This window comes from Cladophialophora yegresii, assembly GCF_000585515.1.
Source record: "Cladophialophora yegresii CBS 114405 chromosome Unknown aczIN-supercont1.4, whole genome shotgun sequence".
Classification (NCBI taxonomy): Eukaryota; Fungi; Ascomycota; class Eurotiomycetes; order Chaetothyriales; family Herpotrichiellaceae; genus Cladophialophora; species Cladophialophora yegresii.
The window spans coordinates 1,229,224-1,250,920 of record NW_006913048.1 but is presented as its reverse complement, the minus strand read 5'-3'; the positions used below and the strand labels follow the sequence as shown (position 1 = coordinate 1,250,920).

The following is a 21,697-nucleotide window of genomic DNA, read 5'->3' as shown; positions in this document are numbered from 1 at the left end:
ATTGGAGCACGTGTCACGATCTACTTAGTCGCGCGTTGGCTTAATTGGATCTAAGGTTCGAGTCTAGTCTTCATCAGGCAGCCAGGCGCTGGTAGTGACTACCAACCGCCAGCCCGATGCCTCTTTTCTTTCACTTCAGCACTGCCCTTCGTGAGCTCCCTTGTATCTCATCCAATTCGATACTCGGTACCCCCTTGACGCCTTAGTCAAGGCTTTTTCAGCTTCGAAATCAGGTTGACTTTCACTTCTCGGTCACAATGCCAATCCTGGGCAAGTTCGAAGTACAAGTATTTGTCGACGGCACTCGAGCGGAGGAGTTCGATGATGACGAAGAAGGGGTAGTCTTGCCCGGTAGGCGCCAGGAAACCACAAAGTACATCGAGGCAGTCTCTGGAGCTTTCTTCGAATTCAAATTCTTCGCGGAAGCCAATTACAAATTCCTCTATGACCATGCGATCAGCTTCGATGTGTTCGTTGACGGCGAGCACATCATAGGGACATATATGCAGGACGAGGAATTTCGAGGCGCCACAGTTGCTGGGAGACGGGTAGATGGAAGCTGCAGTGGCAGATACTCCATGGACTCTACCGGCTCGAAGCTTTACAAGTTCCAGTTCGCAGACCTCGAAACTAGTTCGGAGCCCGCAAATGCAGCTTATGATGCCTTCTAACATTTAGCAGGAGACCTAGAACTGAATGATGATGTGTCTAATCTCAAAGAAAAATATGGCGACCTCGGAACGCTCAAGGTTGAGGTGTGGCCGATCATGCTGTTAGATACGCACCCTGCCAGAGATTACTCTAGGAAGGACCTCGAAACCGTCCCAGAGAAAGCATTGAAAGGACGACCTCTCGACGTTGCAACGCGGTTGGTTCAAGTATTGCTGTCCACAGGTTTCAGCTGACTCTGCTAGGCTGGCTCCGGTCACGGTGACCGACACGATTCAAAGTCGAAGACGGCAGTTTCTTGGAGACCAGCCACTAGCGACCTTCAAGTTTAAGTATCGGACTAGGCGTATGTTCCTAGATGCTACGTTATCCGCTCTTCTGACTGGCAACAGGTGCTCTACAATCTCTGCTGATCGTGGGACGATCTCCCACTCCGGTACCCTTGGAGGACCGGCCAGTGGAGGAACTATCAGGGAAGAGGCACTCGAGTTGCTGAGGAGGGAAAGAGTAATCAACATCTGTTAACACCAGAGTAGGGTGCTGACGATTAGCAGGAGCAGCGTCACGTGAAACAGGAACCCCGAACGAAGCGTGAACGAAGCATCATAGTCACAGGCACCAAGCTTAAGCGGCCTTTCAAAACAAGCAAGGGGAATAGTGGAGAGACGATCTATCACCTTGACTCCGACGACGAAGAGGGCAAAGGTGCACTTGAAGAACCAGCCTCCAGACCCAAGCCCACGAAAGTAGAGATCATCAATCTGTTGGAAGACGACTAAGTGGCCGCCAAAAGAGGAACGCCGGAATGATGAAGATCGGATCTACGGAGTATACAGGCGGACTTGGGACATGCGCGACGATACCCTTTTATTTCACTTCATTTGAGTCTGTAGCAACGGTTCCGGATCTAAGCGTTCCAAGTCTTGGAAAGCCACATCCTCCACAATGGCATTTATCCAAGCAGCCAGCCTCCGTCCCGCCTTGTAGACCATCTCGTCAATGATCGGAACAGCCCCGTCGTAGTATTCACCCGCAAGGTCCTGCCCGTGAACGTCCCGCGCCAGCACATACGAACACACATACGCATTCGCCTCGCCCGCCCACTCAAGAGCGCAGTCGGCCGCGTCGCGCAGACAGACGTCCTCGTCCTCGTTTTGGCCACCACCACCACGTCCAGCAGCAGCCAACCTCTGCGCCCAGGTCCACGCCGCGATGGCCTCATCCTCATGCCCCATCCCCGCATGCCTGTTCACAATCAAGGTATCCCACACGCTGTGCAGATTTGTGGCCCGCCCTTCGAACACCACCGCGTATTCATTCCCGCCGCGGTCCTCGGCCTCCGTGTGCAGCGGCTGATGCACGTCACCGAAGAAATGCAGCACGAACCGCAGGCTCTGTCCGCGCTGCCACGTGGGCAGACTCGCGTTGCTGACCCGCTCCGTGTGGTTGGCTATCGCGGAGACGACGCACCCGGTCTCCAACGCGCAGTCGCGGGTGATGTTAATGCCGCACGTTGTGGGCGGGTCGTCCTGCGCGTCGATGTAGTGCCATCCCTTGGTGTACGCGAAGGAGGGAATATATCTGATCTTATCCGGGAAGAGGGCCGCCTCGGAGATGTCCTGGCCGTGGAGAAGCTGGTTGGTGAAGCGCGTAGATCCCGGTGTGAAGTACAGAGAGGCTAGGTATGCGACGGTGCGGTGGCCGAGGGTCCCCCAGGCGAGGGTGCTGGGGAGGTGGAGCAGCCCGAGCGGGACAAGCAGGACGAGGAGCGGGTGGTGCATCTTTGGAAGAGGAGGTGCGAAAGGGAGGGGAAGGGATGGGATACAGATGATGGGCTCGAGTTCTATTTGTACTGTCTATGTATGTGTTCACATGGTCGGCGGAGTGGTCAAGTGATGCGCATTGGCACCCAGGTTGTGGGTGGTTGGTCTCGGTGTTGATGTTGACGTCGTTGTCATGGGAGGACGTTGGCCGCTCTGGCCGCTGCGGCCTAGTGGGGGCTGATGAGCGAAGGCGCGTGTTCACGCGTCGTGCCCTGTTCGGGGAATCTCACGCCGAGGATGGCACTGGATGGCTTGGCTGCCACTCGTCAGTTCTTCCGCTCGAACTTGTCTTTTTGTTCCTTGTTGTAATTACTTCTCACCTCTGCTGTTCAACTTCGAGATGCGGCACACTCAAAGCTCATTCAGTTTGGCCTGACTTCGTTTCGGCCCTACTTGCCATTCAAGCTTCTCCTATAAAACACGAGCAATGTTTCTCTCATACCTGACACTTAATCAGAATGCATGTGGTCACGGACAGGCTCTGAATCCTCTGCAATCGGAGTCTAACATGATGCATATTCACCTTCTTCTCCCTTTTTTCTTCTTGAGCAATCCAAGCTCTGCTATCGTGACCCGTTAACTCGATCTCCTCTCCTAGTTTTTACCCTCCTCCATCTCAATCCTCTCTCCCGTATCTCCCTGGTTCAATCGCAATTCGGCCACGATGGCAGTGAAGGACCAGGTCAAAGTCAGCATCGTGAGCGGACGCCAACACTTACGGGAGCATGATCCGCCCAAGGATGACCCGTCATGTATTGGGACCGACGAGCTGGAGTGGCCTCTGCTCACAGAGGTGAAGTACAACTAAGCGATCGCCGATGCTAAGTTTGCGATCAAATGTGAGGTCAAGCCCAGCTTCCAATTCGGAAGTGCAAACTGTCTCACCTTTGACATCTGGGTGGATGGACAGCGGATCGTGGGAACGATGTGCGAGAAGTCGGAGGTCAAGTCCAGCAGATATGGATGGCGAGAAAGCTACAGTGGAGCGGACTTCTGGGCAGGGAGAACCTGGGCGAGACGGCCTTTTCGTTGGGGCAACCTCGTTACCAGTTAGTGCTCCTCATGATCACTGAATTATGCTAACGATTCTAGCCGACGAGAGTTGCACAGCCGAAGAGGAGGAGAAGTATCACAACATTGGTACCATCCAAGTCGAGGTCTGGCGATGCCATGGTGAAGTTGCTAAGCCCGAAGAATGTGATGAGGACTATGACACTGTGGGGAGCGTCCCCGAGAAGCTTGTGAAAGGCGCAGCTCTTGATATCTATACCAAGTGAGCTGCTGCTGACTCTGAAAGTTATTTAAGCTTACTGTTTTAAAGGTTAGACTCTTCAATTATCATGGGAAAGTACCAAATTGAGAGCTGGGAGAGCACGAAGATCGAAGAAGAGCCCTGCGCCGTATTCATCTTCAAGTATCGAAGCAAAGGTATGAAATCGCCGAGGTCATTGGAGCAGTGCTGACAGCAGTTAGGAGCTCTGCAAGCTCTCGGCATTCTTGCACGACCATCGTCTCCGCAACCTCTAGAAGAAAGGGATGTGGAAACTCTTACTTCGGACGAGCTGAAAGAATTGGCCCGTCGGTTCAAGGTATATATAGATCGCGGACGGAGCAGCATCAAGACTGACTACCGCTTGCAGGCGTTACAAGAAGCACAAAAGGTCAAGGTCAAGCAAGAGAAGTTGGAGGCCAACCTTGCTCAGCTCGCGGAGTTGAAGAGGGTTCGGCAAGATGGAGACGACAAAGACGATGAGGTGGAATTCCTCAGTCAACAACCCGTCAAGAAGGTCTGCAGCGTCGGAGGCATTATCGACTGATCGCTGGGCTCGGATGATTGAGCGGGCAAGCGGTGCGTCGGCATTGGACTGTTAACTTGAGCGATACCAGTAACGAGAGCTTTTACAGGCATGATGGCCAGCAGGGGCTACGGTGCTTCGTGCTTAGTAAACCGGTCAACCGTGGATCAATCACGGGTGTAAGCCAGAAGACCCATGACTTCGCCAGTCACCGCAATATATTCATGTCCTCATAGTCACAGGGGAAAAAGGAAACTGGACAACACGGTCTTTACACCCGCCGGCTCAGGGATACTGCTGTTTCTGGAACACTCGTGCAACTCGAACTCGGCGCTCGAGGTTACAGCTTCGCCAGCTGCTGCCTCATCGACTTTCTCGACGCTCCATGGAATATTCCGTGAAAGTGAATCCATAGCGAAGTTTAGTTGAAGCTTCCGCCAGTACTTGATTCAGCATCGTGCTTTTCGTGATCAGCATCATCCATTGCGCTATCATGCCCCCTTCTTTCCGCTACTGATCGCTCTTTACATTTCCACGCACTCTATCAGACTACTGCCCTGCCCCTTCCAACGCGACACCATCATGGCCGTGGTTGATCAACTCGCGGTCACGGTCAGGTCCCGCAACGAAACGCTGCGAGAACATGATGTCCCGGAAGACGAACAAGTCATCGGGTACTCAACAGCCCAGCCACCTCCAAACAAACAAGTCGTGAAGTATCTCGAAGCTGTCTCTAACGTCAACTTTGAGATACAGTGTACAGTAACTCAAGGCTTCGTATTCGGCGAATCTGACAACCTCTCCTTCAAAATCTACGTTGATGGGAAATTTGTCACAGGCAAGCATCGACCAGAGCTGAGTACCGAGCAAGATCGAAAGCTATAACCACCTGTACCGGATTCAAGCACTTCGCAGATGGAAACTGGCAGATTTCGCCATTCCATTGGGGCGAGTTAATCACCAGTAAGTCTCTCCATCAGTATGTCTTCTTGATCTGACTGCTGCAATCGAAGAACAGCAGGATCGAAGGCTGGCTGAATTATCGCAGCAATATCGAGAACTGGGTACAATCAGGGTCTGAGTCTGGCGGAAAAAGGGGATGAATTGCGGCCAGCACGACCTAGGGCTCTTTCACCCGCAGACGCCAAAATCCCAGAGAAGGCACTCAGGGGCAAGGCAATCGATTTGGCGACTCAGTCAGGTCTACACTACTTATTCTGACCCAGATTGACAAGAACAGAAGAGGAACCCCACAGGCCACCAAGCCTCGAACTAGGACTGTCGGCGAGTACCTTGACTCCCGTCCAATCGCAGAATTGATCCTCAAGTACAGAAGCAAGAGTACGTATAGCTTGCGCAGCGAGATCTGGGGAGATCAACACCTGACTGTACACAGATGCTCCGCAAGTCCTCGGGATCCTCCCACGATCCCCGAGCCCTATTCCGCTAGAGCTCCGCGATCTGGCCAGCCTTACTCAGGAGGAGGCCTTGGACTTGATTCATCGACAACAGGTATGCGTTACAGTCACCACCACAGCTCCACACATGGTCGGCGCTTGCTCTCGTCCTTCGCTGACCGCCATCCTTAGACACGACTTCAAGCTGATACCAAGTCCAAGAGAAAAAACGTCGAAGACAAACGACACCAAATCGAGCAAACAAACGGGAAGCACCAGAAGAGTGCGGTGACCTAGCCATCATTGCTGAACAGAAGGAGAGACCGCGACAGGAGATAGAAACTGTCGATTTGACAGATGACTGTGCGAAATGCACAGCGGGTCAGCTTCGAACCTGCGGGCACTGGGGACACAAATCGGAGCTACAGCGAAAAGCCAGCCTTATATGAGACAATAAGTATCGAGAGATTAAACTATCAGCTGATGGGACAGACCGCACACGGTTTGGTCAGGCCTCGGCACGAGTTTCCATACAAAGAGGCGGTCGCAGGTTCGGGCGCGTTATCGTTATGGCTATCTTCAATGCTGCGCTTAAGTCATGCCTCGAAGATTCTGCGATCCAACAATTGCCATGCATTTAGCTCCTACGAGCTCATTGTCACCTCAATCTACCGGCCACCCACCTTCCACCGCGACTCTTGCCGCTAGATTGTCTACTTCCTTTCCTGCACATGGTGTCATTGACAAAGGCAAGATCACCGTCTGAAGTGGCGGCGAGAGCCTCACTTAGGACGACGTGCCCCGGGAATATTACCCAGGGGTTCAGCACCGAGATGGCTGATGCTCTATCTCCCAAAAGCTGTCAAGTACGTCGAAGTGACTCCTCGAGCGAGATTTCAGTTACGCTACTGGATCAACCCGCACCCAGAAGATGGGCAGGGCAGGAGGGTGCATAAATGGTGATCATGCCGATACGTCCATCAATTGTCCGCCAACAATACGAATTCGCCGGGCACTCGAGCTTACCCTGCGATAAGATGTCAATGTCAACTGGGGTCCTTGTGAGATCATGATATAGACCCTTCCATCGTCTCAGCTACAACGCGTAGTTGGCTGAGCAACGACAACCGGGCTGGAAGATACATGAAGGACACCTCCGCAAAGTTGTTACAGACGGAGGTGGCTGCTGGGATGGCAGACATGCTGCAACGTGCAAGAGAGCAATTTACAGGATGAGCCAGTGGCGCGACTTCCTCTTATGGAACGAGCACTGTATCGCTACTGCCTCATCCTCTGCTAGAAGCCGCGGACAGGTACGTGGTCAGCCTGTCTCAGAAGCAAATCCATTTCTCCTTCACTCTTGTGTTTCTGACCATTACGGTCCGATTCTCAGTTGAACTTCTCACTCTATACACTTTATTTCACTTCTCTATCTCGCCTCAGACATGGCTGTCATTGACAATGTGGAGATTACTATCAGCAGCAACGGCAGTGCTCTTCAGGAGTACGCTGTACCAGCCAACGACGACGCTGGTGTCGACCATGGAAACCAGTCTGATGCCACCAAGATCGTCAAGTGCTACATAGAAGCGGTCCCTGGTGCCAACTTTGAGATCAGATACTCGATAAAGGAGGGTCAAGAGTTCGGAAATGCCGATTACTTGTCACTTAATACCTGGGTTGATGGGCAAAAGGTTCTCGCACCTATTGTAGAGCCACGTCACCTGCGACACGGTGACTGGAGCGGTTGTCGGGATGGTTCAAGCAGTGGGGCTGGCTCTACGTGGAAGATACGACCATTCAAATGGGCAACACTTTCATTGAGCAAGTCAACGATGTTAGGTAGTGTCCTTTACTGACGAATATAGCGGACGAGATGCCGAATGCGGCAGTCAACGATATCAAAGCAAGATATGACGAAATCGGTTCCATCCGAGTTGAATTCTCTCGGAAGAAGCACCTGGGGTTCGCTCACGAGTTTGAGCCGGTCTCGCTGAATGAAGAACCCATTCCGGAGAAGGCTATCAAGGGTCAAGCGCTTGATCTTGGTGTTGGGTAGGATACTGCGATGCTTTCTGGACGCCTCTCTGACGAAGAGACATAGCCTGCAATCCGCGCGACCGAAGCACAGCCCAGTCAAGGTACACCGCGGCGAGATCCTTGATGAGGGGCCGCTTGCGACCTTCATTTTCCTTTACAGAAGTAAGAGTAGGTTGCCACGAAGCTGGGGTCTTGTTAGCTCTTATTGACTTGTCGCAGATGCATTGCAGATCCTTGGCATCCTTCCCCGAACGCCCGAGCCCATACCGTTGGAGGAGAGAGACCCTGCTACACTGAGCCCTGCGGAAATGCTGGAGCTGATTCGCCGGCAGCAGGTACGCGCCGTCGTCCCGGACAGTAAACAGCTACGAATCTGTGTTTGCTGACCTGTGTCGCAGTCAGAGCTTGAAGCAACGAAGGCAAAGGTCAAGAAGGAGGAAGCCGAGTTGGACATGCCACGATCTGACACCATTAAGAGAGAGGCAACTGATGAGGACGACGACCTGGCCATTCTCCCAGTGCCACAAAACCGGGTTCGCAAGAAGGTGGAGGTCATCGACTTGACAGATGATTAGCCACCTGCGATAGAGTATTAACGCGGATGCTGGAATTGCCAGAGAAGGCAGAGTCATACTGTCTGAGCTGCAGATCATAAAATTTCGCTACACAAACCACTGTTTCGGAGGCTCGAAAGCTTTTCAAGACGTAGAGAAAGGACTTCCAAATGAGAATGACGCTGCAGGTTGCTCACGGCTTTCCATTCCTCTTTGTCCCCCGCTGACTTCATCTCCTCAGCCGACACCGGCCCTGTGATTCGCAACAATGTTCAATTCCCACAACATGATCTGGCTTTGACGCAAGGCTTGTCTCATCCTTCCTGTTTCAGAACCGTGTCTGCTAGCAATAGGATGGGGCATGCTTGGGCGAAATACAAGCGTTGGAATGAGGAACTGCCTGGCTGGAGCAGACACTACGCTCGTACTTTACTCATCAGAGCATGACGGAAAGAACCATGGAACCATTGATGGGGTTGATCAAAGACCTAGCATGCTTTCTTCACACTATTATCGACACGCACATGCGAACGAGTTTCAGTCGACTGGCAGGCTCCTTCTACCTCCCTTTCCCTCGCTTGCTCTTCACTGTGCTTCTTGTGCCAATGACCCGTGCCTTACTTGTCCGTCAGTCGGAGACACGTTTTTAATTCCGCTCTCCCACTTTCACTCCAGTCTTTGTGTTTTCTGAATCCTAAGTCAACTCATCTCACCTGCCTGACTCACCTTCGATACCGGCAAAATGGCCATCATTGGCAATTTCGAAGTCACTATCACCAGCGCGGGCGAAGTCCTTCGAGAGTATGACGTTGCTGAAGAGGATCAGGTTGACCCTGAAGGTGACAACAACGCTCAGAGCGTCGGTTATGGGGGAAAGGTGTCAACCGCGAAGAGTGAGAACTGCTTCAAATATGTCGAAGCGACTCCAGACGCCAACTTCGAGACCGGCTACAAAATGAGCGGGAAACAAGCATTTGGCTGTGCAAGTCATATTTCCTTTCGTACATCGGTCGATGGACACAATATAAGCTCACCTAGAGCTCGAAGGGGGGAATACCAAAAGTCTGGCACTTTTTTAAAATTAAAAGAGGGTGACACGAGCAGGTGTGGCTTCGAGGCGCATCTACATCGCTTTTGCTGGGCACCACTTTCGGGCCAGTGAGTAACCATTGAGCTTCCTGCAAATTGACGCGCTGACTATGCTGCAGCTGATGAAGACCCGAAAATGACAATGGCAGAGTTGAAGGCAAAGTATGGCAGCAAGGGGATTATTCGGGTTGATGTCTGGCGGAAGCAGAAACGTCCCAGCGTCGCAAATGATAGGGCTACTCCTATCGTCTCTAGCGACATCCCAGAAAGCGCCTTGAAAGGCCGCGCAGTGGAGATTGGAGTCAGGTACCGCTCAATACTCTCGGTGGCTACTGCATCATTCTCTCATACTACACAGTTTTAGAAACGCGGAGCAAATCCCATATGTGAACTCCACCCACTCTGACCCGATCGATAGGGAACCGTTGGCTACGTTCGTCTTCTTCTATCGGAGCAAAAGTACGTCCCTCTATGCCGCACTCCGCGGAGCTGATCGTTACAGATGCACTACAAACCTTGGGTATCATTCCTCGAACCCCGGAACCAGTCCCGCTGGAAGAAAGAGAGGAGGAGACACTGACCCCGGCGGAGATGCTAGAGCTCATTCGCCAACAGAAGGTAAGTGGCATTCTGGCTTGGATGCCTAATCTTGTCACCTCGATGCGTCTAGCAAACGTTCCACTGACCGATACGGCAGGCAGAAGGAAAGGCGGAAAAGGTGAAGATCAAGCAGGAGAAGGCTGAGGCGAACCTGAGACAACTCGCAGGAATCAAGCGCGAGGCTGATGGCCAGGATGACGAGGACGTCACCATCGTAGTCCAGTTAGCCAAGAAAGCTCGGCGTGAGGTGGCTGTCGTGGAGCTGTTGGACTGAATCTTAGCCCATGCGGGTCCTCGCCGTCAAACTACAGGTGGCGCATGGAATTGGTCTATGCATTGCTTCTACAAGGTAAGCAAAGGCGCTCAGGGAGATACTGTGTCATAAGAATAGGGGGGACACCTGAAGCACTTTGGCGAAGGCTCAAAATCGAACAAACCGGCAAGAGCTTGGATAGGAGAGAGTGGTCAACTCGCCTGGGAGAAGAGCTATGACCGCAGTGTTCTGGCAACCATTCGCCCAAACCAGGCAACGTCATCCCACACAGTCTTCGGTCTTTCAGGCGGCGGTTCCACGGCGTCGTCAAACCTGACACTCTGTCCAGCGTGCAAGTCCGCATCTTTTGGTGCACCAGAAGAAGCAGAAGCAGCAGGACCACCAGTCTGATCTTTGCCTTCCCCTTTCTCCCTCACAGCCTTGGTAGCATCCAGCTGACTACCCGGAAACTCGTCCTCTAACCTCAAAAACACATCCACAAGCCCGTCCATCCACGCGCCAAGTCGATACCCCTTGATGCTCCTCCTCAACTCGTCCTCATCTTCACTGTCGAATTGTCCTTCAAAATCCAGAACACCATATGGATCACCAACATCTGACAAATCATAGCCAAAGTCCTCGTGATACTGCGCCGCAATTTCTGCCTGAGACTGTTCGTCCGCCCAGTCAGGTGCATCCATTTCCAGCATCGGCGTCGTAGACGGGACGGGTGTCATGGCCAATGATCTCCGACTGCGGCGTTTCTCTTGGAAACTGCCCCGCCTACTCAAGTTGCCAGGCGTATTTCGTCCGGAACGTATACCTGTAAAGGCCATAGACGGACGCTCCTCAAGCGGCGTAGCTAGCGAGGTCGAGCTGTCGCGCTTGGAGATCCAGCTCTGGCCCTTTGACTCCCGCGATCCCTCCGTGAGCGTGAGGCCCGTCTGAATAAGCCACGAGGAATCAGCCTTGTGCAGCGACAGCGCGTGACCCGTATAATTCGAGGCAGAGTGCGTATTCGGACTCGCGAGAGCCGCGAGTCGTTTCGCCCCCTCCTTCTCCTCCTCGGAGATAGACCTGTGGCCCAGTCCCTCGCTCGTCAACGCGCCACCGTATCCGCCGGGCGTCTGAATGGTCACAAACGATTGATTCTTTTTCTTAGCCCTGTGCAACCGCGTGCGCGAATTCGCTCGCGATTGCACGCGCGAGTTTGCCGCGCTGTTGTTGCCGCTCCTCGACAGAATCCCGCCCGGGGACGGAAGCGACGCGATCTGCGATATCGAGGCCGAGGTGTGGAGTTCCGAGGTGGATGGGTCAAAGTACGCAGCGTAGTCCGCTGGATCGATGGGATATTTGGGAGTCAGGGGCGCGAGCGAGAGATGCTGGAGGTTGGGGTGGCTGCGGCGGTGGGAGCCCGGGGCGAAGGATGAGGAGGGCGAGAGCGTCGTCGGAGACTGCGTAGACATGGCTTGATCCACCGGCTGAGTTGTCGCGGAATAGACAAGGTGATGTTCAAGTAAGGACGGTGTACGGAGGGAGGCCAGAACCCAAGCGTGGGGAGATGATGTCGTTCGGTGTTGCAAAAGCTGGGGTCATTCGAACGTTCGAAGACCGAGGCATGTGTGGCATGTGCTCTTCTGGACTTGGCCAATAGGAGGTGATATTGCCGACAACGAGCAGTTCGGGGTATGTACACAGTAAGCGGTGTGGTGTTCCCGCTCGACCTACCCTCAACTCGTGTCTCTACGATTCATGGTACAGATGTTGTGCGTTGCCTGCGTAAGAGGTCCTTGCCAAGCTTAGAGATAGAGCAAGGAAAACAGATGTCACTGAAGTATGCAATTTTCCTGTCAAAAGCCCCATGGTGCTCTGTCGTCGCTCATAATGATGCTGGAACATGAGGCTCAAGTTCTAAGCTATCGTACTTCGTCCTCTATACGTTCCCCGTAATGTCTCGACCACCTTGGTTACACAGATTCAAGACCCTCTTTTTCACTTCGGCGGCCTGATCTCGCCTCGATTGACCACAAAAGCCTCTATCGTCGAAATGGCCGACCACAACCGATTTTGCGCCTCGGGGAAGACCAACGATCTAGGTCCATAGAATACCTCGTCACTGACCTCCTCCTGGTGTCGGGGCAAACAGTGCATGAACTTCCAATCCTCAGCGGCCCCTCCTCTCTTTGCCAGTTCCTCTGTGACCTGATACCCCGCGAACGCTTGTAATCTCTTTTGCTTCTCGGACTCCTGGCCCATGGAGATCCACGTGTCCGTCACAACGATGTTTGCTCCCTTGATGGCTTCTTCCGGAGTATTCGTTTCAAAGATCGTGCCCCGTCCTGCGGCGTCGACCTCGTCTTTGATCTTCGCGGGGATCTCGTACCCCTTGGGAGTTGCAACTGCCATTTCGATGCCCAACTTCCGAGCGCCAATGCACATGTCAAATAACACATTGTTGGCGTCGCCCACCCATGCGATCTTCAATCCGTTCAGTTTCTCGGCCGGCGTCCCGAACGCTTGTGTCAACGTTGCAAAGTCGGCGACGATCTGCATGGGGTGGTACGTGTCGCACAGCGCGTTGATGACCGGCACGGAGCTGTCCTTGGCGAGGTTCGCAATGTCCGCGTGCGGTCCCACGCGGGCCACGATGCCGGACACCATGCTGGAGATGACGACCGAGGTGTCGTAGAGTGACTCGTTCACGCCCAGCTGTATATCGTTCTTTCCCAGGAACATCGGGTGCCCGCCCATTGCGACGACCGCGCCCTCCGTGGATACTCGTGTCCGGGTGGACAGTTTGGAGAAAAGCAACGCGATGGTCTTGTTCGAGAGCGCGTTGCGCTGGGGCCACGTGGGCTGAAGTGCCGAGTGTTTGTAGGCCGTCGCATTGTTCACTAGGGTGCTCAGCTCGGTGGGCGAGAGTTCAGATATGGACAGAAAGTGACGGGGAGATTTTGAGGCCGAAGTCGAGAGCGAGCGAGCATGAGCATATTGTTGGAGGAAGGGTCGTGACCGCTTCAGCGATCTGAGGGCCGCCATGCTGCTGCGAGACCTAGTAATGGACCTGCCAGTGTGCAGGACGCATCGCCGTTCAGAGTTCAAGCAGGGGGAGAAATTTCTTCAACCCTCGCCAGTAATTTTTGAGTCACAGTGAGTAGTGAGTGCAGCTTCGACCTCCGCAGATTGAAGCTTCTGGTTCGTCCATCTCCGCGCTGGGGTGTCAGCCCTACAATGCCACAATCGCACTACGGGCGAGATCAACTGTGATCCCCAGAACCGACATCATGAGTAGGTCGTTACTGGACAAGCCAACTCTGTTGCTGGATGGCGGTTTGGGCACGACACTGGAAGATGAGCACGGCGTCACATTCTCGTCAAATACTCCGTTGTGGTCGTCGCACCTGCTGGTCGAAAATGTAGAGACCCTGAAAAGAGTCCAACGAGACTTTGCCGACGCCGGAGCAGACATCATCCTGACAGCGACTTATCAGGCCAGCTTTCTAGGCTTCAAAAACACCAAGACCACAAGCCGAAGTGGCATTGAAGAAGACGAGGCACGAAGATTGATGCTCTCTGCAGTGGGAGTTGCTCGCGATGCTTTCAATGGACGAGCAGGATTGGTGGCTCTCAGCTTGGGAGCTTACGGTGCTACCATGATCCCAAGCACCGAGTACAGTGGGCAATATGGATCCATGACGGAACAAGACCTATTCGACTTTCACTCCAAGAGGCTCTCGTGCTTTGTAAACAGTCCGGAGCGGGAGGAAGTAGACCTCGTCGCCATCGAGACACTACCACGGCTGGATGAAGTGAGAGCAACAAGGAAAGCGGTGCAAATCATCAACGATAAACCGTATTGGATCTCCTGCGTCTTCCCCAATGATGATGAAAGACTGCCTGACGAGACGGGAGTCGAGGAATTAGTGACCACCATGTTAGAAGGAGAACGACCTCCGTACGCGATCGGTATCAACTGCACGAAGGTCCATAAGTTGCCAGGCCTGATTCAGAGCTTTGAGGACTCCGCTCAGGCACACGATTTAGCCCTTCCACGACTGGTGATATACCCAGATGGCGCCGGAGGGAAAGTGTATGACACGACCCTGCAGAGATGGGTGGGAAGCGGCCACGAGGAACCGCCCTGGGAGCAACAGGTCTATGACGTTGTCAAGGAAGTGCAGCGACGAGGCAAGTGGAAGGGGATAATTGTCGGAGGATGTTGCAAGACGACGCCGACGCATATCAAGAAGTTGAAAGCGAAACTGGATGGGTCGAGATAGAGACGCGGCTCCGCCTCAAGACAAGATGATTTGCTTGGCAAGTGGCCCGCCGTTTTTTGTCTCTTGATGTCCGAGTTCCTATGGTCGCCAATTGCCCTATCAACGCATTCTGCACCAAGATGAGAAGCCCCAGGTATGCGTGTCGGCAGAGCCATGAAATTCAGCCCGCGGTAAAGTTGTGTCGGTGACGACAAATTTCCGAATGTCTTCTGCCCCAGATTGTGACCCCAATGTGGGGTTCACGGGGGCTCTACACAAACTCCATGGGACGAGGACTAGGACTGACTTGCGCGCATCCGAGAAAATACCTCTTCTTCGACATTGCATTGGGCTGTTTGGAACTATGGCGGTCACACCGACATCTACTGAAGCATTAGTGCTCCCAGCGCTCAAAGCTCCTTTGCAACTGCAAAAGGTCCACCTGTCCCCTCTCCAGAAAGATGAAGTATTGGTCGAAATACATGCGACGGGCATCTGCCACACCGATCTGTCATGCATGGATGGCATGCTCCCCATTTCGACCCCTGCAGTACTAGGTCACGAAGGAGCGGGTGTCGTCCTCGCCATTGGAACTGATGTCTCCCATGTGGCGCCACACGATAAAGTCCTGCTGAGCATAAACGTGTGCCAGAAATGTCCGAATTGCGTGGCTGGCCACCCGAATTACTGTGACCAAGGCATGCCTCGGAACTTTGGCGGCTGTAGAGTATCCGACGGAAGCACGACGATGTCTATCGATGCGGACACGGGGATGAAAGGCGACGTGGCCCCTTGTTTCAGCAGTTTCTTCGGACAGAGTTCCTTCTCCCGACACGCCGTGGTGGATCAGTCCTGCGTGTTAAAGGTCCCACGCGACACAGACCTAAAATTGTTCGCACCTCTGGGCTGCGGGATCTCCACAGGAGTAGGCAGCGTGTTGAACACACTCGACCTGAAAGAGGGCTCGAGCCTGGCGGTATTCGGCGTCGGCAGCGTCGGCCTGAGCGCCGTGATGGCCGCCAAGCTGAAAAACGCGGGCACCATCATCGCCGTGGACCTCAGCGCCCAACGATTAGAGGTCGCGAAGAACCTCGGCGCCACTCACATCGTGGATGGCAACTGCCCGGATGTCGTTGCAGAGGTGAAAAAACATGTGCCAAATGGCGTAAACTACGCCGTCGACTGCACGGGGGCTGCAAAAGTCATCGAAACAATGATGGAGTGTTTGGCTGTCCGTGGCCGAGCTGCACAGGTCGGGTTGACTGCTCCGGACAAGACAGTCCCCATCAAGATCCTGCAGCATCTACTTCGAGGACAAGAATATGTCGGTTGCGCTGGCGGCGACTGCGTCCCGAGCAAAATGCTCCCTTACCTCATGGAGCAGCAGCGGGCAGGCAAGTTCCCGCTCGAGGAGATAGTGTCGTACTATGACGCCAAGGACTATGCGAGGGCATTTGAGGATTCGAGATCAGGAAGGGCCATCAAGGCCGTTTTGTGTTGGACTTGAACATTGCCATCTTCGGCAAGTGACTATTTAGACCACGAAAGAATTTTATACAGAGCCACGAGCTGTGCTGGCTCGGTTCGGGGCATTTAGATGTGTCCATCAGTGGGCCGCTATGCCATTCTCCGTGGCCACGCCGTTCTCCTTTGCAACCCCATTTTCTTCAGCCGCGCCGTTCTTATTATGCTCGACGGTGAAGCCCTTCCAGCCGTCCAGCTTCTCTCGGCATTGGGCCTCATACATCTGAATACCACCCGGGTGCGTGACGATTTGGATCCGCTTCCCCGGGATGTTGGCCCCGTTCCACCACGAATTCGTAAACGGGAAGAGCGTATGCTTGTTCATCGCGTCGATCATGTTATCCCACTCGTCCTCGGCATCTCTGTTGGGCTCTATACTTTTCGCGCCCTCCTTTTCAAGCTTTTCAATCGCCGCGAGGATGAAATCGGCCTGTGCTTCGATGATGGTAGGACCATTGGACAGAGCGGTCGGGGCTGCGAGACGGTTAGCCATTTCCACCCATCAGAAGCAAAAGGGGTCAATGACGCACCATGGGGAGTGTACACCATAAAGCAGTTGGGGAACCCATTGAACGTCATGCCCAGGTATGTGCGGATGCCGTCCCGCCAGACGTCTTTGATATCCATGCCGTCTCTGTTCTTGAGGCCCATTTGCGTTAACCTGGTGGGGTAGTTGTTAGCCATAACATACAATCCTCGCTTGCTGTCAAAACTCACGATCCAGAAAACGAATCAAACCCCGTGGCAAGGACGACGACGTCAAAGTCTAGCTGTTTGCCGTCCTCCAAGAGCATGCCAGTCTCGTTGAAGGTCTTCAGGGGCGTCTCGTTCAAGTTGACAATGTCGACGTTCGGCCGATCCAGCATCTCGTAGTAATCTTGCTCGAGTGGGCTTCGTTTCGTGCCAAAGTAATAGGGCGCCTCCTTGGGGACCATGAGCTCCGTCTTCTTCGGGTCCTTGATCCGCTGGCTGATCTTGTTGGCCCAGAAGTCGTACACCACTTTGTTGGCCTCCTTGTCCAGGACCACGTTGTTGTAATTGCACATAAGGTAGTTGAACCCGCCTCTCGCCCAAATGTCTTCGAGGTGTCGCAGCCTCTCTTCCTCAGACACGTCGAACACACCGACCTCCTCAACCGAACCCGGGAACCCGGCTCTCGACTGGCGACCTGCCTTGAAAAGCGTCTGGAAATACGCCTTCCACCCCTTCTGCTCGTCGGACCCCACGGGCCGCTGGCCCATCGGCAAGCACAGACTCGGCCGGCGCATGAAGACGGTAAGCTGATCCGCCTCCTTGGCCAGCTCCTGCACGACCTGCACGGCCGTGGCGCCCGCGCCGATCAAGCCGACCTTCTTGCCCTTGACGCTCATGTCCTCGGGCCAGAAGCCCGTGTGATGGACCACCCCCTTGTAGGACGTCAGGCCTGGGAAGTCCGGGATATGCCGCCGGTGCAGCAGGCCCGTGCACAGGACCAAGTACTTGCTCTTGGCGATGTGGCCCTGCTGCGTCTTGACCGTCCATTGGCCCTCTTCCGCGCTGTACCGCGCGTCCACGACGTGGGCGTTGAATTGCACGTCCTTGCGCAGGTTCAGGACCTTGTCCACGTGTGCGCAGTACGCCCGGATCTCCTTGTGGCCGGGGAACTTCTCCGAGAACTCCCAGTCGCGGTACACCTCCGGGATGTTCAGCTGGTAGTAGGGCCACTCCGAGTCGACCCTCGCGCCGGGGTATCGATTCCAGTACCACACGCCGCCGAAGTCACCGCCAGACTCGAAGACCTTGGTGTTGAACCCGGCTTTGCGCAGTCGGTACAGCATGGAGATGCCGCTGAAGCCGGCGCCGATGACGAGGACATCGCTGTGCACGATGGCCCCGACGGACGGGTTGATGTTCGTGTCGGCCATTTTGTGCCGTGGGGAACCAGAACCAGACGCGGCAAGTAGTATTTGAGGTGTGCGATGGGGTAGCCCGGGAGGAAGGATTCCTTGCAGTTCGAAGGTCAAGGCGGAGGCCGCCCACCGGGTAGATGTGTCGCTTCTTATAGCTACTGAGGACCGAGTTTATGATACCTCGCGTGACTTGGAGCTGTTGACGAGTGCATCTGTCGAGACCGCTGCTTGATGCGTGCTGATTCGCCTACCCAACGGTCGTATTCGACAAATGAGTCAAAGTAAGCTGACTAGTCCGGGCGATGGATACTCGGCGTCTCAGGCCTGGCCCTGTGATGGCTGTGTTGTCTGTGGAACCGTGCTGGATTTGTGGAGTGAGGGGTTGTGGGAGGGGGGCCCAGCACCCTTAGCCGTGAAGGCCTGAGATCTGGGGCCACAGCCGAGGTTGCTCCCTGTGTAGTACAGTACACAAGCAGATTGCACAGAGCTGGTACTGTCTCTGTATGTGCTTTGACCTGAGATCTGGGGAAGCTTCGCACCGGGAAGTCCATGTTATCGGGGTGCATGCACTACCCGAATCAAGTCGGGTGACACTTCTGCCGCCATTCGGATATGTACGAGTACAGTACCACGTATGTGCTATGTGCGACTATTACGTTAGGACTGACAAAGCAGGGCGTCCCTTTGGTGCCTCCACACGGCATCCACCCGGAGCGAGTGGTGCGAATCTCATAAGACGGGATGTTTCCGACGGAATTGCTGACCTAAACACCTGGTGAGTGAATGACATTATGTTATAACCACATTCTACAGTGGGCAGGATGCGCTCTATGTTAGGCGAGATGGGCTTCCGACCCAAAAGGGTTGTCGTGGCCAGGTCCGGCGACTGTACCTCTCCAATGCTTGAACTGCCTGGCCGGCAAGCGACGCTCAAACATGGTGTCGATCTCTGCGGTGGTCCGCTCCTTCATTTCTGGCACAAACAGCCAAGTAAGCCCCAGGGCTATGATGGTGAAGCCGGCAATGATAAAGCCGGTTTTGGCTCTTAGATCGCCCTCGTCGATATTGTACGCATAAGGCAGACTGATGCCAAATGCGCCCTGGGCGAAGGCGCCACTGAACCAGCCTATGCCTTGGGTTTTTGCGCGCAGGCGAAGTGAGGATGTTTCGGCGCCGACGACATAGGCGACGGGCCAGATTCCAACTCCGACGACAATCTAGGTATGTGTGTTAGCATGGATCTTTCTCTATCCCCAGGCCGAGCCGGCCCGGACTGAAGCTTAAAAAGTTACAACCTGGGAACTGCCACGTGGGACCAAACATGGGGTCATCCGAGACGGGATACTCACGATAATGACCATCATGGTGACTGCAGTATACCTGCGCGGAATCAGCAAAGGCGCACAAGGGAGCACGAGGCCGCTCATACCATATTACCACCACGCCGTCGAAAATGCCGGCAATCCCCATGGCGCCCCACAAGAGGATGCTGATAGCCAGGGTAGTCATACCGAGGGGCCGGCGTCCAACTTTGGTAACCATCCACATGCTGACAATGTTGGCCACCAGCCCCAGAGCGACACCGAGCTGAAGGAACAGAAGAGCATTGTGCGCACTCATGCCAACCACTTGGATGAAGTAGCTCGCGTCAGAAAGCAAGGACAGTCCGAACAGCTGAGGCAAGAGATTTGCGAATATCACAATCAGGGTGCGCCGCAGATTTGTCCCCCGGAAGCATTCCAGGTAAGTCGCCCGGTCGTGTCTGTCCTGTTCCTCCTCCTTTTGCAATGCAAACAGCAGATTGTCGATGTTTCTTTGTGTGTCTGTCTTGGCACTGTCGAGCCGTCGCTGTGCCTTGAATGCTTTGTCGAACTTCCTCTTGCGCAAGAGGTACGCTGGACTTTCTGGCAATACTATCGCTATCACGAGCGGAACAGCGGAAAACGGCCATTGTGCAATCATGGGAGTGGTGTACGGCCGCTTCCCTGGAAGATCCAGCGAGGCATAGACGACAACCGCGCCGATCAGCTGGCCGAGAAGTGTGAAGACAGGGAAGAAAGCCATGACCGACCCTCTCAGCTTTGGCGGGAGAATCTCGCTGAGGTACGTCTGAGTGGTGCAGAGGACGCCTCCTATGGCCAGTCCCATGATCAGTTTAGCGGCAAGAAAGGCGCCTCTGCGTGACTCCAAGTCGTCCAGGAACTGAGAGGAGAACACTGCCGCGACACCCGCAGCTGATAGGACACTGCTGAGCCCAAGCGACAGACGTCGGCCCACTCGATCCTGCAGCCAGCCGGCCATTATGCTGCCTATCATGATGCCGATCGGACTTATCGCGTTCCACAAGCCCATCCACATCGAAGGGATGATGTATCGGTCATCCAGTTTGCGACCGTAGTCGCCTCTGGTCGGGATTAACGTTGCGCACAAGGGACAGACGAGGGTCGGAACTCGGGTGACTTACTGGAATTCAGGTATCGCAGAGACATTTCCCACGATGGACGTGTCAAACCCGTAGAGCAAGATGCCCGACGCTAAGCCAAATGAATATCCTAGCATGCGCGGCCATTTCTTGATAGACTTCCACAGATTGGGTTCATCGTCGACGCGTGACTGCTCTGTCGATTGAGGCGATAGTTCCAGGCTGGGAGTCGCGATCGATGCTTCTTTCTCCGCCATGACCGCGTCGGTGCTCGAGTCGGTCACCCTCGGAGTTGCTGCGTCTATACAAATTTCCATGAGAAAACAGATCGTTGCGAGATGCGCCGGAGAACGTGGTATAAAGGACAGCAAACCCCGGGTCGATCTGCGCAGCAAACCCCGCATCAAGGAGAGATGTGATCTGGTGGATCTCCTTGCACTAAGCCTGCGCGAACGGGGTGCCGAAGTAGCTAAAGGGAAATAACGGTCGTGTCAGACCCATTTCCTACCACTCGGCCCCACGTACCGCTGGCCCCAACGGCAACGGGACCCGAAGCGTCAGACGGAAACCATCCATGCGACATGCTGCTGGAAGCGGACCTTCGTTTTGCTTGGCAGCCAATCAAGTGTTGACAGACTTGATTGCCAATGCTCGGCGCAAATGCTGATCTCCCCGTCCAGTCCAAGAGGTGTCTTTCCATGTCGAAAACCCAACTGCTTGAATTGCTGACTCTGTTGGTCCTGGTTTTCCACTGGCTGGCCAAAAAACCCGCTTTCAGACATAAGCCGACCCACTCCAGTTCTCTCGTTTCTGTCAACTTGGATGCTTGCAGATCATGCATCAGGATGTTGAAATGCCTGTTGTATGCTTGGTGCTCACGCCGCCCTTCTCGGGGTGGAGATCAAGGTCGTGTCGAAACTAAGATCGACCACAGCACGTGTATTACAACAGCTGAAACGAACGCCGGGTGGCATGCTGTTTGATCCTCCAGTGCAGCATTGAGCTGGATTTTAGGATAGCGCGGGATCGGGTCCCGAAACCTTCGTGTTGACGTTTTTTCGAACGGGCCTGGCACCCAGCCTGGAGGCATGAGTGGTCAAGATGTTACGACGGAGGTCAAATAAGCGCATAGCTCGTCCATCTTACTGCGAAGCGATTGCCTGGACATTGTCTTTCTGCATTGAGACCTGATGGCAAGACGTGTATTCATGGCGGAGATAGTGGTAGCACCAGGATTTACTGCTGTGATGCTAGTCAGTGGAGGCTCAGATTGGGGTCAGGTGTGATTCATGCCGCTATTGACAATTGCGTGGTTCTTCAGCTCATGGCGGGCTTCTTGCTCGAGACTCGATGCACTCAGCGGAGCACGGCCAGATGATGAC

General features: G+C 54.3%; 11 protein-coding genes across 11 annotated transcripts; 6 read left to right on the top strand and 5 right to left on the bottom strand.

Annotated features, from left to right (window-relative positions):
* Nucleotides 1-257: 257 nt before the first annotated feature.
* Nucleotides 258-671, top strand: A1O7_05771 (uncharacterized protein; the record flags this gene model as incomplete). Its single annotated transcript, XM_007759779.1, has 1 exon — nucleotides 258-671. The coding sequence occupies one exon, from the start codon at nucleotides 258-260 to the stop codon at nucleotides 669-671; it is 414 nt and encodes a 137-aa protein (XP_007757969.1).
* An 870-nt stretch (nucleotides 672-1,541) lies between these two features.
* Nucleotides 1,542-2,450, bottom strand: A1O7_05770 (uncharacterized protein; the record flags this gene model as incomplete). Its single annotated transcript, XM_007759778.1, has 1 exon — nucleotides 1,542-2,450. One exon carries the CDS (start codon nucleotides 2,448-2,450, stop codon nucleotides 1,542-1,544), a length of 909 nt encoding a protein of 302 aa, XP_007757968.1.
* Nucleotides 2,451-3,568: 1,118 nt separating this feature from the next.
* Nucleotides 3,569-4,309, top strand: A1O7_05769 (uncharacterized protein; the record flags this gene model as incomplete). The annotated part of the gene is made up of 4 exons (XM_007759777.1): nucleotides 3,569-3,765; nucleotides 3,814-3,920; nucleotides 3,966-4,081; nucleotides 4,133-4,309. The coding sequence occupies 4 exons, from the start codon at nucleotides 3,569-3,571 to the stop codon at nucleotides 4,307-4,309; spliced, it is 597 nt and encodes a 198-aa protein (XP_007757967.1).
* Nucleotides 4,310-7,130: 2,821 nt separating this feature from the next.
* A1O7_05768 (uncharacterized protein) lies at nucleotides 7,131-8,300 on the top strand (the record flags this gene model as incomplete). Its single annotated transcript, XM_007759776.1, has 5 exons — nucleotides 7,131-7,419; nucleotides 7,554-7,740; nucleotides 7,790-7,893; nucleotides 7,945-8,060; nucleotides 8,124-8,300. The coding sequence occupies 5 exons, from the start codon at nucleotides 7,131-7,133 to the stop codon at nucleotides 8,298-8,300; spliced, it is 873 nt and encodes a 290-aa protein (XP_007757966.1).
* Nucleotides 8,301-9,839: 1,539 nt separating this feature from the next.
* A1O7_05767 (uncharacterized protein) lies at nucleotides 9,840-10,242 on the top strand (the record flags this gene model as incomplete). Its single annotated transcript, XM_007759775.1, has 2 exons — nucleotides 9,840-9,986; nucleotides 10,066-10,242. 2 exons carry the CDS (start codon nucleotides 9,840-9,842, stop codon nucleotides 10,240-10,242), a joined length of 324 nt encoding a protein of 107 aa, XP_007757965.1.
* A 212-nt stretch (nucleotides 10,243-10,454) lies between these two features.
* A1O7_05766 (uncharacterized protein) lies at nucleotides 10,455-11,687 on the bottom strand (the record flags this gene model as incomplete). Its single annotated transcript, XM_007759774.1, has 1 exon — nucleotides 10,455-11,687. One exon carries the CDS (start codon nucleotides 11,685-11,687, stop codon nucleotides 10,455-10,457), a length of 1,233 nt encoding a protein of 410 aa, XP_007757964.1.
* Nucleotides 11,688-12,213: 526 nt separating this feature from the next.
* A1O7_05765 (ornithine carbamoyltransferase) lies at nucleotides 12,214-13,260 on the bottom strand (the record flags this gene model as incomplete). The annotated part of the gene is made up of 1 exon (XM_007759773.1): nucleotides 12,214-13,260. One exon carries the CDS (start codon nucleotides 13,258-13,260, stop codon nucleotides 12,214-12,216), a length of 1,047 nt encoding a protein of 348 aa, XP_007757963.1.
* Nucleotides 13,261-13,505: 245 nt separating this feature from the next.
* A1O7_05764 (uncharacterized protein) lies at nucleotides 13,506-14,501 on the top strand (the record flags this gene model as incomplete). The annotated part of the gene is made up of 1 exon (XM_007759772.1): nucleotides 13,506-14,501. The coding sequence occupies one exon, from the start codon at nucleotides 13,506-13,508 to the stop codon at nucleotides 14,499-14,501; it is 996 nt and encodes a 331-aa protein (XP_007757962.1).
* Nucleotides 14,502-14,844: 343 nt separating this feature from the next.
* Nucleotides 14,845-15,987, top strand: A1O7_05763 (uncharacterized protein; the record flags this gene model as incomplete). The annotated part of the gene is made up of 1 exon (XM_007759771.1): nucleotides 14,845-15,987. The coding sequence occupies one exon, from the start codon at nucleotides 14,845-14,847 to the stop codon at nucleotides 15,985-15,987; it is 1,143 nt and encodes a 380-aa protein (XP_007757961.1).
* A 99-nt stretch (nucleotides 15,988-16,086) lies between these two features.
* A1O7_05762 (uncharacterized protein) lies at nucleotides 16,087-17,908 on the bottom strand (the record flags this gene model as incomplete). The annotated part of the gene is made up of 3 exons (XM_007759770.1): nucleotides 16,087-16,478; nucleotides 16,535-16,665; nucleotides 16,722-17,908. The coding sequence occupies 3 exons, from the start codon at nucleotides 17,906-17,908 to the stop codon at nucleotides 16,087-16,089; spliced, it is 1,710 nt and encodes a 569-aa protein (XP_007757960.1).
* Nucleotides 17,909-18,726: 818 nt separating this feature from the next.
* A1O7_05761 (uncharacterized protein) lies at nucleotides 18,727-20,572 on the bottom strand (the record flags this gene model as incomplete). The annotated part of the gene is made up of 4 exons (XM_007759769.1): nucleotides 18,727-19,110; nucleotides 19,243-19,273; nucleotides 19,323-20,297; nucleotides 20,358-20,572. 4 exons carry the CDS (start codon nucleotides 20,570-20,572, stop codon nucleotides 18,727-18,729), a joined length of 1,605 nt encoding a protein of 534 aa, XP_007757959.1.
* Between the last annotated feature and the right edge of the window lie 1,125 nt (nucleotides 20,573-21,697).